Source organism: Temnothorax longispinosus, chromosome 2 (genome assembly GCF_030848805.1).
Source record: "Temnothorax longispinosus isolate EJ_2023e chromosome 2, Tlon_JGU_v1, whole genome shotgun sequence".
In the NCBI taxonomy this organism is placed as follows: Eukaryota; Metazoa; Arthropoda; class Insecta; order Hymenoptera; family Formicidae; genus Temnothorax; species Temnothorax longispinosus.
In genome coordinates this window covers 17,101,696-17,116,294 of record NC_092359.1, presented here as the reverse complement: position 1 = coordinate 17,116,294, position 14,599 = coordinate 17,101,696, and the positions used below count along the sequence as shown (strand labels likewise).

The 14,599-nt window shown below is 41.5% G+C and overlaps 4 protein-coding genes and 1 long non-coding RNA gene across 8 annotated transcripts; 2 read left to right on the top strand and 3 right to left on the bottom strand.

Moving 5' to 3' along the window:
* Positions 1-761: 761 nt before the first annotated feature.
* Brd8 (Bromodomain containing 8) lies at positions 762-5,610 on the bottom strand. 3 transcript variants are annotated; one of them, XM_071769444.1, is made up of 4 exons: positions 5,393-5,610; positions 5,134-5,225; positions 1,630-4,823; positions 762-1,378 (listed from the first exon to the last, which is right to left on the bottom strand). In XM_071769444.1, the coding sequence occupies exons 3-4, from the start codon at positions 4,819-4,821 to the stop codon at positions 1,202-1,204; spliced, it is 3,369 nt and encodes a 1,122-aa protein (XP_071625545.1). In that variant the 5' UTR covers positions 4,822-4,823; positions 5,134-5,225; positions 5,393-5,610; the 3' UTR covers positions 762-1,201. The 3 variants fall into 3 exon arrangements, with proteins under 3 accessions (XP_071625545.1, XP_071625546.1, XP_071625544.1); XM_071769445.1 differs by lacking the exon at positions 5,134-5,225 and having other exon boundaries at positions 1,630-2,828; positions 2,883-4,823; XM_071769443.1 differs by lacking the exon at positions 5,134-5,225.
* Positions 5,611-5,677: 67 nt separating this feature from the next.
* LOC139807945 (tetraspanin-33) lies at positions 5,678-8,871 on the top strand. The gene is made up of 5 exons (XM_071769463.1): positions 5,678-5,953; positions 6,369-6,572; positions 6,656-6,829; positions 6,932-7,063; positions 7,152-8,871. The coding sequence occupies exons 1-5, from the start codon at positions 5,864-5,866 to the stop codon at positions 7,386-7,388; spliced, it is 837 nt and encodes a 278-aa protein (XP_071625564.1). The 5' UTR covers positions 5,678-5,863; the 3' UTR covers positions 7,389-8,871.
* Positions 7,957-10,595, bottom strand: LOC139807946 (AN1-type zinc finger protein 1). The gene is made up of 2 exons (XM_071769464.1): positions 10,170-10,595; positions 7,957-10,076 (listed from the first exon to the last, which is right to left on the bottom strand). The coding sequence occupies exons 1-2, from the start codon at positions 10,593-10,595 to the stop codon at positions 9,675-9,677; spliced, it is 828 nt and encodes a 275-aa protein (XP_071625565.1). The 3' UTR covers positions 7,957-9,674.
* A 94-nt stretch (positions 10,596-10,689) lies between these two features.
* Positions 10,690-11,312, bottom strand: LOC139807950 (anaphase-promoting complex subunit 13). Of its 2 annotated transcripts, none has more exons than XM_071769467.1 (2): positions 11,173-11,312; positions 10,690-10,955 (listed from the first exon to the last, which is right to left on the bottom strand). In XM_071769467.1, the coding sequence occupies exon 2, from the start codon at positions 10,924-10,926 to the stop codon at positions 10,690-10,692; it is 237 nt and encodes a 78-aa protein (XP_071625568.1). In that variant the 5' UTR covers positions 10,927-10,955; positions 11,173-11,312. The 2 variants fall into 2 exon arrangements, with proteins under 2 accessions (XP_071625568.1, XP_071625569.1); XM_071769468.1 differs by lacking the exon at positions 11,173-11,312 and adding an exon at positions 11,029-11,047.
* Positions 11,313-11,423: 111 nt separating this feature from the next.
* LOC139807954 (uncharacterized) lies at positions 11,424-14,566 on the top strand. The gene is made up of 4 exons (XR_011730742.1): positions 11,424-12,147; positions 13,660-13,782; positions 13,885-14,044; positions 14,430-14,566. It is a non-coding gene; the product is annotated as an uncharacterized lncRNA (long non-coding RNA).
* The last annotated feature ends 33 nt before the right edge of the window (positions 14,567-14,599 follow it).

Here is a 14,599-nt window from a genome sequence, read left to right as displayed (position 1 = left end):
AAAAAGTGTGTCCAGTAGTTTAACATTAAGTAATTGCGCGACGAATATGGAACGTACAATAAGGTGGAGAAGCGCGTTAAAGTTTACTTTTAGGCGAGGTCTCCGCGACCGAATCGGAGCTGGAATTCGAAGGACGAGGAATGCAGGAACGACTCCTGTTCGCGGCACGGTTCCTGTAGGAAACGCTATGCCGACGCTTTCTCTTCGCGGTTAATCTCTGCCGCGATGACTCCGAGCTGCTCAGCTCGTCCTCCGCCCAGAATTGCCGATCGGTATCGTCCGAGATCGGTGGAGCCGGAGCCGGTGGCTTTAAACATCACGAACAATCATTCTATGGCCCGCGCATAAAAAGGGTCGTGTACGCGCTATGTATTTGCTCTCTCTCGTTTTACGCTTCGCTCACAGCTTCCCCATGGGTTTCCGAAGCGCGTCCTCCTCTCTTTTCTCCGACGTCGGAGGTACGATTTTCATAACCCTCTTCCTCGGAGCTGCACGTCATCTTCGCGTCCCCCCAAGCGCAATAGTAGCCCATCCTCCTATTTCGCATAGAAATCGCGCACCGCTGCAATTGTCACGTGCAATTTATCACATTTTACAAAATTATTGTTTTGACATACTGGCGAATTTTTACGGATAATCAATCGAGCAATTATAAGAGTTGTACGAGATGTGTAGTGTTTTTTTCTTGCAGGTACCGCAGATCGGATTTATCGCGATGCGAGATAATTCTTTTATGGACCTGGTTTCGAGAAAACCGTTAATCCTTTGTTGAATTTTTGTTTATTATACACGTTTGCAGAAAACAAAACTGTACAATCGACACCTTTGAAACAGATTTACTCTTACCTCTATCTTTTTTTTTATCAATATAATTTCTTATTATATTTAAAGATAAAGAGAGTCAAAAACAGAAAAATTGAACTGAAAGAAGTGTCGCTTTGTAATGCTTAAATTTTACAGCTCACTATTTACAACTATCTCAGTTGTCACACACATAGTTGTATCGTAACTGACCTTACAAAATACGAGGGAGATCAATTAATTTTATACAATGATTATATCACAAATAAACTTTTCTCGTAAGCTTTGGGTACCGCTTAATCAATGTCTGAAAAATATCTCTGCCACATTTCACTTTTTCGCTCTCAATTGCTTTCACGCACGAGCGTATCTTTACAACTGTACAACTTGTTAACATCATCTAATCGTTCTCGGATTTTCTGCGTTTTTTCGAACGTGGACTGTCGGTATCGTGGGGACTCGGAGTGATGTGACTTCGTTTCCGTTTAAGGCTGCTCTCGATTGCCTCGCTGCTACTGCTTGCAGCAGTCCTGGTCTCTCTCCGAAACGTTCCTTCTCCCGTTGCTTGCACCAATATCTGACAAATAAATCACACGTTAGTGACGCTCGAAAATTTGAAATACATTCAAAAAAATACAATAAAATGCACACTGAAAGAGAATATGATACAAAAAATATTCTAGCCCGGCTTTAACGATTTTTTCACGAGTACTGTATTGCTTTCCTCTAATCAGTTTCCTAACGCATTTTTAAACAAGTATGTCACAGCAGCCGTTAGCAAAAAGTATAAATTACAGTTATGACTAATAAACAGAATATTTTCCTTACCTGCATATGTTGCAAGCACTCCTCTTGCATCGAGACTGCCATTTTATAGATAAACGTATCGTGTTTGTTGTACATAATCGCGTTCTGAAACATAACCATGACGTCCCTCTGAAAGTGCATAGTCGACCTAATCGTGCCGTTGTCGATGTTCTTTTTGATGGTCGACAGATCCATCGGTCGAAAGATCACCGAGTGATATCCAGGCGCCTGGTCCTCCGTGATCGGCCTGAGAAACACCGACGCGTACTTGTGCGTGGCCAGACGATTGTAGACGAGCATGACCGCTTTCTTCCAAGCACGGTAATCCGCGCCTTCTCCAGTGCTTTCGTTTTCCGGCTCGCTGTCTACGGCGACGTTCTGCTTCTTGGAATACGTCTTCATCGCCCGGCCGCTGTTCAGTTTGCTCAACGGGGACTCCTCTTCGTCCAATTCAGGCTCCTCCACGACCGTGGATTCCATCTCCTTCTTTATGTTCTGCTCGCCCTCCGCGTTCTTCTTGACATCCGTTTTCTCCCCTTTCTCCTCCTTCACCTCCACAGTCTCTTTCTTGTCCTCTGATAGACCGTGAAGCGGGCTCTTCCTGTGGAACGAACCAGTAACTTCCGGTGCCGTTTCAGTCTTTGGTTCTTCGGACTTGACTTCCGCACTCTCCGTTTGCTTGATACTCATTTCCGCGTCGGTTGTCGTCGCCTCGACTGGCTCAGTCTTGACACTTTTCGTCTCCTCTACGGTTACCACATGCTTAGTATCCTCGTTTCTATCGACCGATTCACTGCCGACCTCCTCCTCTTTGACCTCTGCATCCTGCAAGATGGAACTCGTAGTATCTTCCGAAGAGTCCTTGACCTCCTCCTTCTTAAACTCGTCAGTGTATATCTCCAATGTTTCCTCGTTCGCTCCTTCTGCCTGTGACTTTACCGAGGGCTCCTCTTTTATCTCCACGACAATCTTCTCTTTCACCAGGACCAATTCCTCCTTGAACGATTCCAAGGACTCAGTGCTTTCGGCCGTGTTCTCGATGACCTGCTCTTCCGCCACTGCTTTCTTCTTACTCCCCATACTTTGGCTGCTCTCCTCGTCCTCCAGGATCAAGCTGATATCCTGTGACTTTTCCGTGTCTTCAGTACCACTGGGTAGGTCGTTCGTCACCTCCGAAGAGACGCTGACAATCTCCGCGGACGGCACGTCCTGCTGATCCCCTGTAATTTTCGCCAGATATATTTCTAATTGATCTAATCCCGCATTAGTTTTACCTTCAGTGTCTTCTAGAGGCTCCTTCTGCTCTTTAATGCTACCGGGCGACTCTTTGCCATCAGGCGCAGTCACTTCCGTTTCTTCTTCTTCCTCTTCCTCTTCCTCTTCTACTCCCTCGTCCATGGTCTCGTCTATTGTTTCCTTCGTTTCGTCCGGAAGTTTAGAATTATTCTCCTCAGGCTCTACGTTCGACGAGGCGTCCACGGATTTCGCTTCAACATCCTGTTGTTTCTCCTCCGTTGGAGCATCCTTACTTGTCTCTTCGTCATTGATTTTTACCTCCGAAACGAGTTTTTCTGTCAAAGTCGCCCTCTTATCACAAATACTCGTCTCGGACTTCGTCTCCGATGTGTTTGATACCGTCTCCGTGATCTCCGCGACGATAATTTTTTGTTCCTGCGGATCTATGGCGACGGTCCCAATAATCTCGGCGATATTCGAGGTACTGGAATCGATCTCCTCAATCGCCATCTCGCTCTGTGGCGAATCGGATAACGACACGGGTTCGTCCACATCCCTCGGCTGCGGCCTTGGTCCCGTTGCCGCTGTCGGCATTTCCGTCGCTTGTTGGGGTACACTCGTAAGACCGCCGATGACTGCCGTTGTCGTCGTCGTCGTCGTTGTCGAGCCACTTGTGTCCAACGTCTGCGGGCTACCGGTTATCTCCTCCTTGATCAACTCTTCGATGTCGTCGATGATGTCGTTTATCTCGTCCTTATCTATCACGTCCGCCATTATGTCTTTCCGCATCACGTCTATGTGGTCAATTATCTGCACCATGTTCTCCGACACGGGTATATTTGCCGAAACGGCAGTCGCCGGAGCTGTCGCCGATATCGTCGTCGCTGTCGCCGCTTCGTTCTGAACAGCCACTTGCTGAACCTGGGCCTGCAATTGCACGGCTTGCTGGAAATTGCGCACCTCAGGGGTAGTGGCGGCCACGGTTGCGGTTGTCTGTTGTTGCTGCGCGTGGGACACGATCGCGTTGGACGATGTCGTTTGCAAATTCGGTAGAGGTCCTCTTTGCGTGCTCGCCGGCATTTCCAGCAGCATGGAAAGCGTGGGAGCGCCGACGGATGGCCGTTCCGGTGCCGCGTTCGCGCTGGCTATCGCCGTCGACACCAACTGCTGCAATTGCGGCGACACGTTCTGCGCCAGTTGCGCGTTTAACATCTTAGGGCTGGACCCAAGTAGGCTGGTGATGGTTGGCGAGCTCACTTGAACGGGAGTGGACGGAAAGGACTGCACGGTCTGAGTGGTCGGACTGGGAGATTTCAGGAGACTCGTCAGCAACGGAGACCTGCCGCCCCTGTTACTTTTCTTCTCCTCGTCATTCTCCGCCGGCGATTCCGTCGCCCCAGATTCCTGCGCCACCTCCGTCACACCTTCCGTGTGTTTGCGATTCACGATCGAAGTCGAGACGGACGGCGAGCTCATCTCTTGCTTCTGTTGCTGTTGACGTTTCGCCAGCCACGCTATGTGGGTGCGTGCCTTCTGCTCCGACTCACGTTCCTCCTGTTGTATATCGAGCCACATCTTCTCCAGCTTCTCGTCGCTTATCGCGCCGGACTTGAGGTGGTTTATATCCGCCTTGAGTTGCAAATACTCTTCTTTCTGACGGGTCAGATTTTGGCTCAGCTCGCTTATTCTCTCCTGCGTCAATTTTCTGACTATGGACTCGCTGGTGGTCTCCCCGCTCTCCCGCTTCTTCCTCTTCGGCGTGTCGGCATTCTCCAGTAGACAAGCGTATTGCATGGCGCATGACTTTTGAGAGAACCAGTCTGCAGGCCTTACCGGTTCCTTTTCAACAAATGACTTCAACGACCTGGACACACTCATCCAATTCTGATCTCCAGACTTCAGCACGCTTGACGCGAGACACAATTGTTCTCGGGTTGACCATGTGTCGCAGGTTGAGTTCGTACGTTTGACTTTCATTCCTGAAATTTATTTTCTTAATTAGATTACTATGTAACTATTGTAACTACTACGTAACTACCTTTCATATGGCAGGAAATACCACAAAAAATGTTATAAAATTGATTAAATAAACTTAATTTTAATCGTCAACTTCGTAAAAGTTTTGTCATAAGACAAAAATTACAAGTATTGATATATTAAATCTATTTTAGTTACATTTTCTTTCCTTCTTTTACTTCATTATTTTCTTTCCTTTCCTCTTAAAATTAACTTTTAAATATACATGTTAATTAAACATTAAAAGAGCAGAGTATAAGATTTTTTATTTACGTTAATATTCTTTGTTTGCCCGGTTTATAGGTTAGAAAAACCTTATTAACTCGTGCCAAGTGTCTGTCAAAGTATCCTGTTCCTTTTAAAAGCTAAAAATAACGTATTATCCGTGAGTGACAAATATATAATAAAATTACGTAAAAGTTGGTTTAAAACCAAAATATTCATTGGAATACTCAATACACAATTGTCTTAACCTATAAGTCAAGCTTTTTTCGTCAAAAACGCGTCGAAGAATTTCGAAAGCCGAACTTACTATCTTGCATGGATGTCATTATGCCTTTTTCCGAGAGATTCCAGATTCACTGTAATTCACGAGGTACGTGCGACGCAGCTTCAATTTACGATTAATCCGTCGCCGCACTTTGCCACGCGATTGTTCAAAAAATAATCGGAAACAAGTTTAGTTCCACTTCCACAATCCACTGCCACTGCCTGCAACAGACCCGCCGTCGCGGAACGCGGAACGGACGGACAGCTGATCGCGATATTCGCGATTCGAACTCGCGCGACGGAACGCCGGAACGTCGTGACGGGAGAACGGCGTAATGGCGGAACGAGCGGGGGCTACCGAAGTATGCGTCGACCCAGGTTGCGCCTCATCGCCGTGAGTTGAGACGACCGCGACGCGTAAAAACGAGTGAGCGAGTCACGCGCCACGCGTGAGGATCCGTCGCCGAGGACGCCGATCGTTTGTGATATTCGCCGAGTCCCCCGCCGCGGCACGATGATGAATAATCGCAGGCGGAGCAACAACTTCACGTACGTCAGCTCGTGCGTGAAGTACATGATCTTCATGCTGAATTTCGTCTTTTGGGTAAGCGAAACTCCGTCCGTGGACTCGTCTTTCCGCGTTCCTCGCGTCGCGCTTGATCCACACCGCGTACTCTCGAATTCGCAATTTCCTCGCAGACGTATATAGAGATGACACATTTGTGTCACTTTCGAATCTCCAATTGTTTGCTTAGCTGAAATCTCCATGCGTCTTTACGTGGATTAGATAAAATGGAACGAGAGTTAAAGATAATCAATAAGTTAGTTTTCCATTGCTAAACGAGCTACATTAGTTCAAGAATTGTACATACCCTAAAATGTGAGAATCTGATGTTGGTTTCTCATACTTCAATGTATATGTACACCTCTCGAACTAGTCCAGCAAGTGCGGCAACAGAAAACAAACCTGATGTAAAAACGGCGATGATTGTATTCAAATGGTTTTTCTTTATGCCCAGCTGTTTGGCGGACTGCTAATAGGCGTAGGTCTCTACGCGTTCGTAGACAAATGGCAGGCGACTGGATCTGTCAGGGTGGAGAACGTCTACGACGTGGTCCTGAATATCTCCCTGGTGATGCTGATAGCCGGCGGAGTAGTCTTCGTCGTTAGTTTTGCGGGATGCGTCGGAGCCCTTCGCGAAAACACATGCCTTCTTAAATTCGTTAGTATTCTGTATACAAGAATGTTCCTTCAAGCCGCGCGAAACACACGCGATTGACCAACCGAATAATTTTTTTTTTCCAGTACTCGCTGTGTCTTCTGGTATTCTTCCTTTTGGAGATGGGTGTGGCGATCGTCGGTTTTGTGTTCCCGCACACGTTGCAATCCCTCTTGGAAGAGTCCTTCACGGACAAAATAATTCAGACGTACAGAGAAGATCCGGATCTGCAGAATTTCATCGATTTCGGCCAGCAAGAAGTAGACTACCGATGAAATTATTAACAATGATGAAAAATACATTTGTACAAGTTATCCAATGTCGTATACTCAGTAAAATATTCGTAAAATTTTACGTTGCAGTTCAAGTGTTGTGGCCTGAGTCAAGAGGGATACCTAGATTGGGGGAAGAATGAATATTTCAATTGCACTAGCCCCAGTGTGGAACGTTGCGGTGTACCGTTTTCTTGTTGCATAAACGCTACTGATATATCCGTACGTACATTGTCACATTTATGTATGGAAAACCAAAGATTGAAAGCTATTTGACACTGTACAAATAAAATAATTTCAACTTTCACAGAGCGGACTTGTAAATATAATGTGTGGCTACAAAGTCCAGATGTTACCAGTGTCGGAAGCAAGCAAGAAGGTGTGGACCAGCGGATGCATCGAGATCGTGCGTAGCTGGGCGGAACGTAATCTCTACACGATAGCTGGCATCGCTCTGGGCATCGCGCTCAGCCAGCTCTTTGTGATCTACCTCGCGAAAACGCTGGAGGGCCAGATCGAGCTGCAGAAGTCCCGCTGGCATTCCTGAGCTTGACTTCAGGCCACCTACCGTTATCAGATACATTCTGCGGCCAATAGGCAGGTGGCCAGCGGCGGCCGATCGCGCGGATCGCAGGACACAGAGACAAATATAAACGCGCGAATGGCACTCCTCGTTCTCTTTGCGATCTCTTTATATATACTGTGCATTTTGTCCCTCATCAAGCTCGTCCTTTATTTCAAGAATTACTTTCACCTGTACGTGAGTAAAGGATAATACGTCGCCGGCAGTCGACGAGCTGTCTTCGTACGCTAGAGGATACGTTCGCGATCGAAGGCATCGATAAAGATCTTGCATAAAGATTATATTACATACGCGGGTGCAGAAATGGTGTCCTGTGTGCGTTCACAATCAGCGGTAAAAGCTCTTTTTAATACTCAGGAAAGCATACCTTCTTGCTTACATAGTTAATTGCATGATTGAAATGCTTCGCGTTTGCATCGGCGAGTCACGTGTCATGCGATCATGCTCTTGTGAATGTTGCACGGGACACGATTAATGCATTCGGTTCCTGTACATGCGACTGGTAACTCGAAATGACAATTAAAGACAAAAGTGAGAGACATTTACCATGATAAATTCTGTAATAAGCATGTTACATTGCGCTACATCATAGCATTATAGAAAAATCGCTGAATTTGATGATTACATATAACATCTGTTTCTCGAGCGTTATTATTCTTCTATCGAGCCAATTTGTAATCTTTCAAATTTTTTTTATTTTCATCGCGATTTCAATATATGTACTTCATGCAATGTACTTTACGCAAAAGTAACTTGCTTAAATTAAAACATTCAGATCTGATGTCATCTTTCTGACGCGTAGTTTACTGCAATGTATGAATTCCATAATTTGCAGCACAATGACACAAAGTTGTTTTAATGGTTAATATTAATGTACTATTAATAATATTAATAAGTGACATAGGAGCTTGTTTCATAAGACTTCAGATAACGATAACGTCGTGTGCACATTTTCGCATATGTTACTTCCATTGAGATATGTAAGTTAGAACATAATGAATTTGAGATTAGAGTATCATCTGTGTAATTGAATCTTCAGAAATTAATTTGCTCCATTAGCTAGGTGTAAAATCGTCGGATTATTTTGATTTCTTTTCCTACATTTAAATATTTTTAAGCATTAAACGCGTTCGATCATAGAGCAACATATATATAAGCAATTTTTGCTTCTATACTTTTTCTTTTACAATTGATAATTACGAATGTATTGTTCTCCTATAAATAAGTGGATGTACGTGCACTGTTGAACTTACGATATTGATAATTATTAATGGTGATTCTCATTCACTCGTAGTGTATGCGATGCCATATCTGTATTATGAAATCATGAGCGCACATTTATTTGAATACAATATTATTAATTTATATTTCTCTGTTGCTATATTAGCATAACTCGTGTATATGAGACAAGAAACGTCCAGTGCCAAAGTCAGAATATCTCTCTTTTTTTTACAACAAATCTGACAATAATCTGGTATAAATGATTTGTTTAATGCATTTAGATGTCTCTTTGTCAAGAATAAATGTAAAACTGATATAAAACCTTCTAGTTTGTAATAAACAAGTATTATTCTAACAAAGCTGTGTTCTTTCGCCATTACCGATAAGTCAAATTATGTCGACAGAGAATTGTATAAAATCCCATATATCACAAGTGGCACGAAAAAAATCATACTGTTTTAATAGTTGCCCAATTAGTGGATTGTTGCCTATTACTCTCTTTTGCAGAAATTTCATTACAACAAAATACCATACATACAACACTTATTTATACAAAGATGGATCTATTACATTATTAAGTACATTATCAGAATATTCTAACAAAGCTGTGTTCTTTCGCCATTACCGATAAGTCAAATTATGTTGACAGAGAATCGTATAAAATCCCATATATCACAAGTGGCACGAAAAAAATCATACTGTTTTAATAGTTGCCCAATTAGTGGATTGTTGCCTATTACTCTCTTTTGCAGAAATTTCATTACAACAAAATACCATACATACAATACTTATTTATACAAAGATGGATCTATTACATTATTAGGTACATTATCAGAATATTCTAACAAAGCTGTTCTTTCGCCATTACCGATAAGTCAAATTATGTCGACAGAGAATCATAAAATTCCATATATCACAAGTGGCACGAAAAAAATCATACTTTTTTAATAGTTGCCCAATTAGTGGATTGTTGCCTATTACTCTCTTTTGCAGAAATTTCATTACAACAAAATACCATACATACAATACTTATTTATACAAAGATGGATCTATTACATTATTAGGTACATTATCAGAATATTCCAAGATAACTCGCTCGCCGTCGAAAACAGCAGATTCTTCAAATAATTTTGCCAAAGGTGTGTCCATCTCGTTGCATATCAGATCTCCGGTAGAATGACGGAAGAGTTTCAATTTATTCGTGGTGGCTGTATTATTGTTACTCGGAATATAGTTCCGAACTTTGAGTGTGTCCGCTATTGAATCTATACATTTGCCAATTGTCCAGTGCATGTTGACGTAGGTGCCTTTCGACGTGCCTATGTGTTTATTTTTAACTGTGAGTGGCAAATGCACAAGGAAGTAACTTCTCTCGCTCGTTGGTACATTTCTGGGACCAATTGCGGAACATTTCACACGCATGAGTTGTACCTGCAAGCAGAGAAAAATATGTATAACACACATCTACGCTTACGTTATCCGTTAAAATATATATTTTCTGTTTTATATAACATGTAATAGTACTTTATTTGCCAGTGTTGTATTCTTGGATTTCCTCAAACTCTCCGCGATTTGTTGATCCACTATAGCTTTTGCTTCTGCAAACTGGTTCTTTGATATCTGCCATTTCTTCAGTTTCTGTGTCTTCTCCGCTTTACTCAGCTCCGAGCGCTCCGAGCATTCGTGATGCCTGTGCGCCACACAAAAATACCGCTTACACTTGATACACTTGAGCAGCGATGTATCCTCGCAAGAATCATTAGAGCACAGAATGCTTGCCAATTGTTCTTCAACGGATTCTGCGGTCTTCGTTTTTAAACACTTGTGCGATACTATATTGAAATGCTCTTTGCAGAAGGTGGCCTGACAATGCTCGCAAACAAACGGCAAGAAGTCCAACAATTTGCAGTCCGCCACCGAACATTGTTTGCCAGTCGCCGGAAATTCCATTATAGCAACAAAAGGATATCAATATTATAACTGGATTTAATACTTCGGATACTGTATTTAATTTTTCGGCGTTCAGGAAGAGTGGAAGCGATATTTAGTTGTGCAGTGGCGTCGGAGAATGCAGATGATTGTCGCTGAGAGAGCTTAAAGCCAGATTATTCCACTTCTGCTCCAACTCCTTCAATGTCATGTGCGAGTCGCCGTTGTCGCTCTCGGGATCCGGGAGCTCGGCCACCGGTGTCGAGATGTCGTCGATGGGTAGACGTTCCTTACGCCAGCCCTCGTCGATCACGTCTATCAGCCTGCCGTCTCCGCACACCTGACTGTCCATCCCGCAAACGACAGTCAACACACGTTAGGCTTGAGAAAACATCGTACTTACAATACTATCTTAACAGATTAATGAATATTATGCTGTTTGAATATTATGTACATATATATCTATATCTATGTGGAATTAAACACATTTATGTCCTTTGATCGAAGCAAGTCAAGTATCTGGACCTTACAGAAGTCAAACTGATCAACTCCACTCTTTGTAAATTTTTTGGTAATTATACAATTTTAGGGGCCTCACCTCAAATATCGATAAAATTTATGCTCAATCGACGCGTTTTTACACGAAACGAAAGAATCTGGCAGAAAAACGTGTCGCCTGTGCCCCGCGACGCGAGATATTAAACGTTAAAGTTGACCGGAATCAAGTTAGGCTGAGTTTCCACTGAGCGCGTCACGCGTCGCGTCGTCACAAGTTAACCAATCAAAACATCCCATTTCATTACATTCTTGTGACGGGATCGAAATGGGATGTTTTGATTGGATGACGCGACGCGTGACGCGCTCAGTGGAAACTCAGCCATATGATTTCTGTCGAACCGACGAGATCAGACGAGATGTAGTTACCCTGCGTTCCGTAACGGGCGTAAGAGCCACCGCACAAGACTCTCGTATGGTCACGTAGCGTAACATAACGTGAGCCAACGCACAAGAAATGTATTGGTTAAGGCCTTGGCACATAGAAAAACTTAAGCAGTAAAACTCAACCAGTAAGCAAATCAGCCAATCACAGTCAAGAACTTAAGGCACGGCCCTAAGCGGTAGCGAATCCATACTGTTGATTTCTTACTGCTTAAAGTTTTACTGCTTAAGTTTTTCTATGTGCCAAGGCCCTTACGGCCGTTACGGCGTTATACGTTTCTTGTGCGTTGATCTACGTTACGTTACCATACGAGAGCTTGTGCGGAGGCTCTAACCGATACGTTTCTTGTGCGTTGATTCACGTTACGTTACGCTACGTGATCATACGAGAGTCTTGTGCGGTGGCTCTAACGTGCATATGCGCCGCGTATTTATCTATAGTATACGTAACGTTTACTATAGAAAATGCACGCACATGCGCGTTACGGAACGTGGCCCCAACACTGACCCCGTCTTCCTTTTTTACTGGCAGTGCTGAAAATATATAGTTTGCGTCACGTAACTATAGATTTTCCACATACGCATGTTCAGTACAGTAACCCTACGCGCATGTAAAAGTGCGCGAATTTGAAACGTATGTATACTTATAATGCATATCACATATATTGTTAGCTTTCAATTACTACGTTTATGCGAGCGTTACTTCTGTAGTAACTTACGATAATTCACTCGTTTACGCGGAGTAAATTATCGTAAGTTACTACAAAATCCCGTTTACGCGAAGGAATTATCATAAGTTACTACAGAAGTAACGCTCGATCGCGTAAACGTAGTAATGATGATGAATATATCTTATATAATATATCAAAGTACATGCGTGGGCGGGAGGTCTTTATATAACGTCGGATGATTAATGTATGCGAATTAAAATCTTAATTATGCACTTTATTATTCAATGCGATTTATGTAAAAAACGAAACAGATTTTTAACGTAGTTATTTCATAAATCGCATAAATTTATAAAGCTAATGATAAATAGCTTCTAATCCTTTAAATCGATTACAACATCGATGTGATCGATGTGCATAAAGTCACAAATCAAAGTCAACGTGAAGTTTTGCTACTATTACGACATAATTATGCAAATCTATTTTTTCTTTTTATCATCGTTACATTATATACATTTATCAATCGGTTTTCTTTTCCATTCTATAACATTTTTTCCGTATCTATACAATCTTCATTACATATTTGCAAATGTATATCAGTTTGTTGCGTAATTTTTTATTTTTGCTACATATTACATATTTACATTATTCATCACTTCAAAAATAATACGCAATACGCAACAATAATTAGCATATTATATATAATGCATGTGCGTTTTGACGTTTCTCTAAAAACTTATCGTGGCTCATTAATTTACGATGGATCACCGACCAAGTCGTGTTCGAAGCGGTCACGAAGGTTATCTGATGGAAAAGATGAAAATTTACAAAGAACGCCGAGCCAAAACGGTACAATATTTGCATATTAAATTTAATACGTGCCCAGCAAACACAATGCAACATGTAACGTACAGGTTAGTTGTAATTTCCTACTCAACAATGTAAATGCAATATAACACACGTGTTATATTGCATTTATATTGTTGAGTAGGAAATTACAACTAACCTGTATGTTACATGTTGCATTGTGTTTGCTGGGTGATATTTATTTTTCAGCTGCATCACGCTGTTGTTCCACAGTCTAGATGAGAGTATAAATATACAAAAAATATACAGTTATTTTTACAAATAAAAAAAAATATATATAAGTTCTTTGTATTTCTCACAAATATGAATTCAATATACCTCCGTATTATGCAATTTCTCGAAAGACGAGTTTTTTAATTTCCGCACGACTTTATTCCTTTTTTTTTTAAGCTAATCGAAGCTAAAATATCACCTCGTCTATTTACTGCTACTAGTTCTACTAGTACTACTAATTCTACTCGTTCCGAAATAATTGATAAAGTTGAGAAATCGCTGGGAAAAGAAACCTTCTTTGAAAATGAAGGTTTCAAGATAGTCAGAGCAATGTCGTTGGCGTTATCTATATTTTGACCTTGTGCTATTACGGATCAACGGAGTACAATGTTTTACAGAATGGGCAGATCCTTCGTTTCCCCTCGAGAAAAACCGTCGTGACATTTAGTTTCGGCTATTCCGTCTCGCACTCCATAATATCTGCCGTTGTGGCTGGCATGCTCGTTTGTTCCATTATTATGGTAAACGGGATTATTGCTAAGTGATAAACATAATTTTACGTCCTTTTCTACACTTTTTCGCATTTATCATTTATGTATCTCATCGATTATTATAAATTTCAGAAGCGGCCGCAATTTAGTTTGCCTTTTATAGGCATCTTTTTGGCCGAGCTGGTATGCGATATTTATTGCGACGTGGTCATAACGATTTGATATCTCTTCGAATATCTTCGGATAGAAACCGCGCCATTAATTTATGCCGCGGGACTCCTTTTACTAATCTGTAAATATCTTTATCTCTCTTTTTATTTCTTTTACGGATTCGAGAAAGATAACATGAATAAATTAATACGGTCAAAAGTGGGATATATTCATGTATATCTCTAGTCACAATAAAACTGAACTATATATCTTCTGTATTAATCAAAATGTTCATAGAAATAATTTCTGTTAGAATAGGATTTTTCTAAAATACATTACATTTAAAATTGTTTTAAATTTAAAAGATATTTTATATATAAAAAAAAAAAAAAAAAAAGTGTATTATCATATATTTGAGATTTATCCTATTTATCTATTATTTATTTCATATGGTTTATTCATACTTTTTATTTGCTTTTACGTAATAAACGTTTTTATTATATAAACGTTGAGTTTTTTATATTTAGTGGCAGAAATCTGGACGTACGGCTAACAATAAGTGCAATGTGGCTCTACGAGCATCGATACTTCAAAACACACTAAGATGACGATGATCAATGGAGCGTCAGAGAAATGGAAATCGATGAACAATTGTATATGAATTTCTGATTATTCTCCGAATTTCGTATTCTTATAT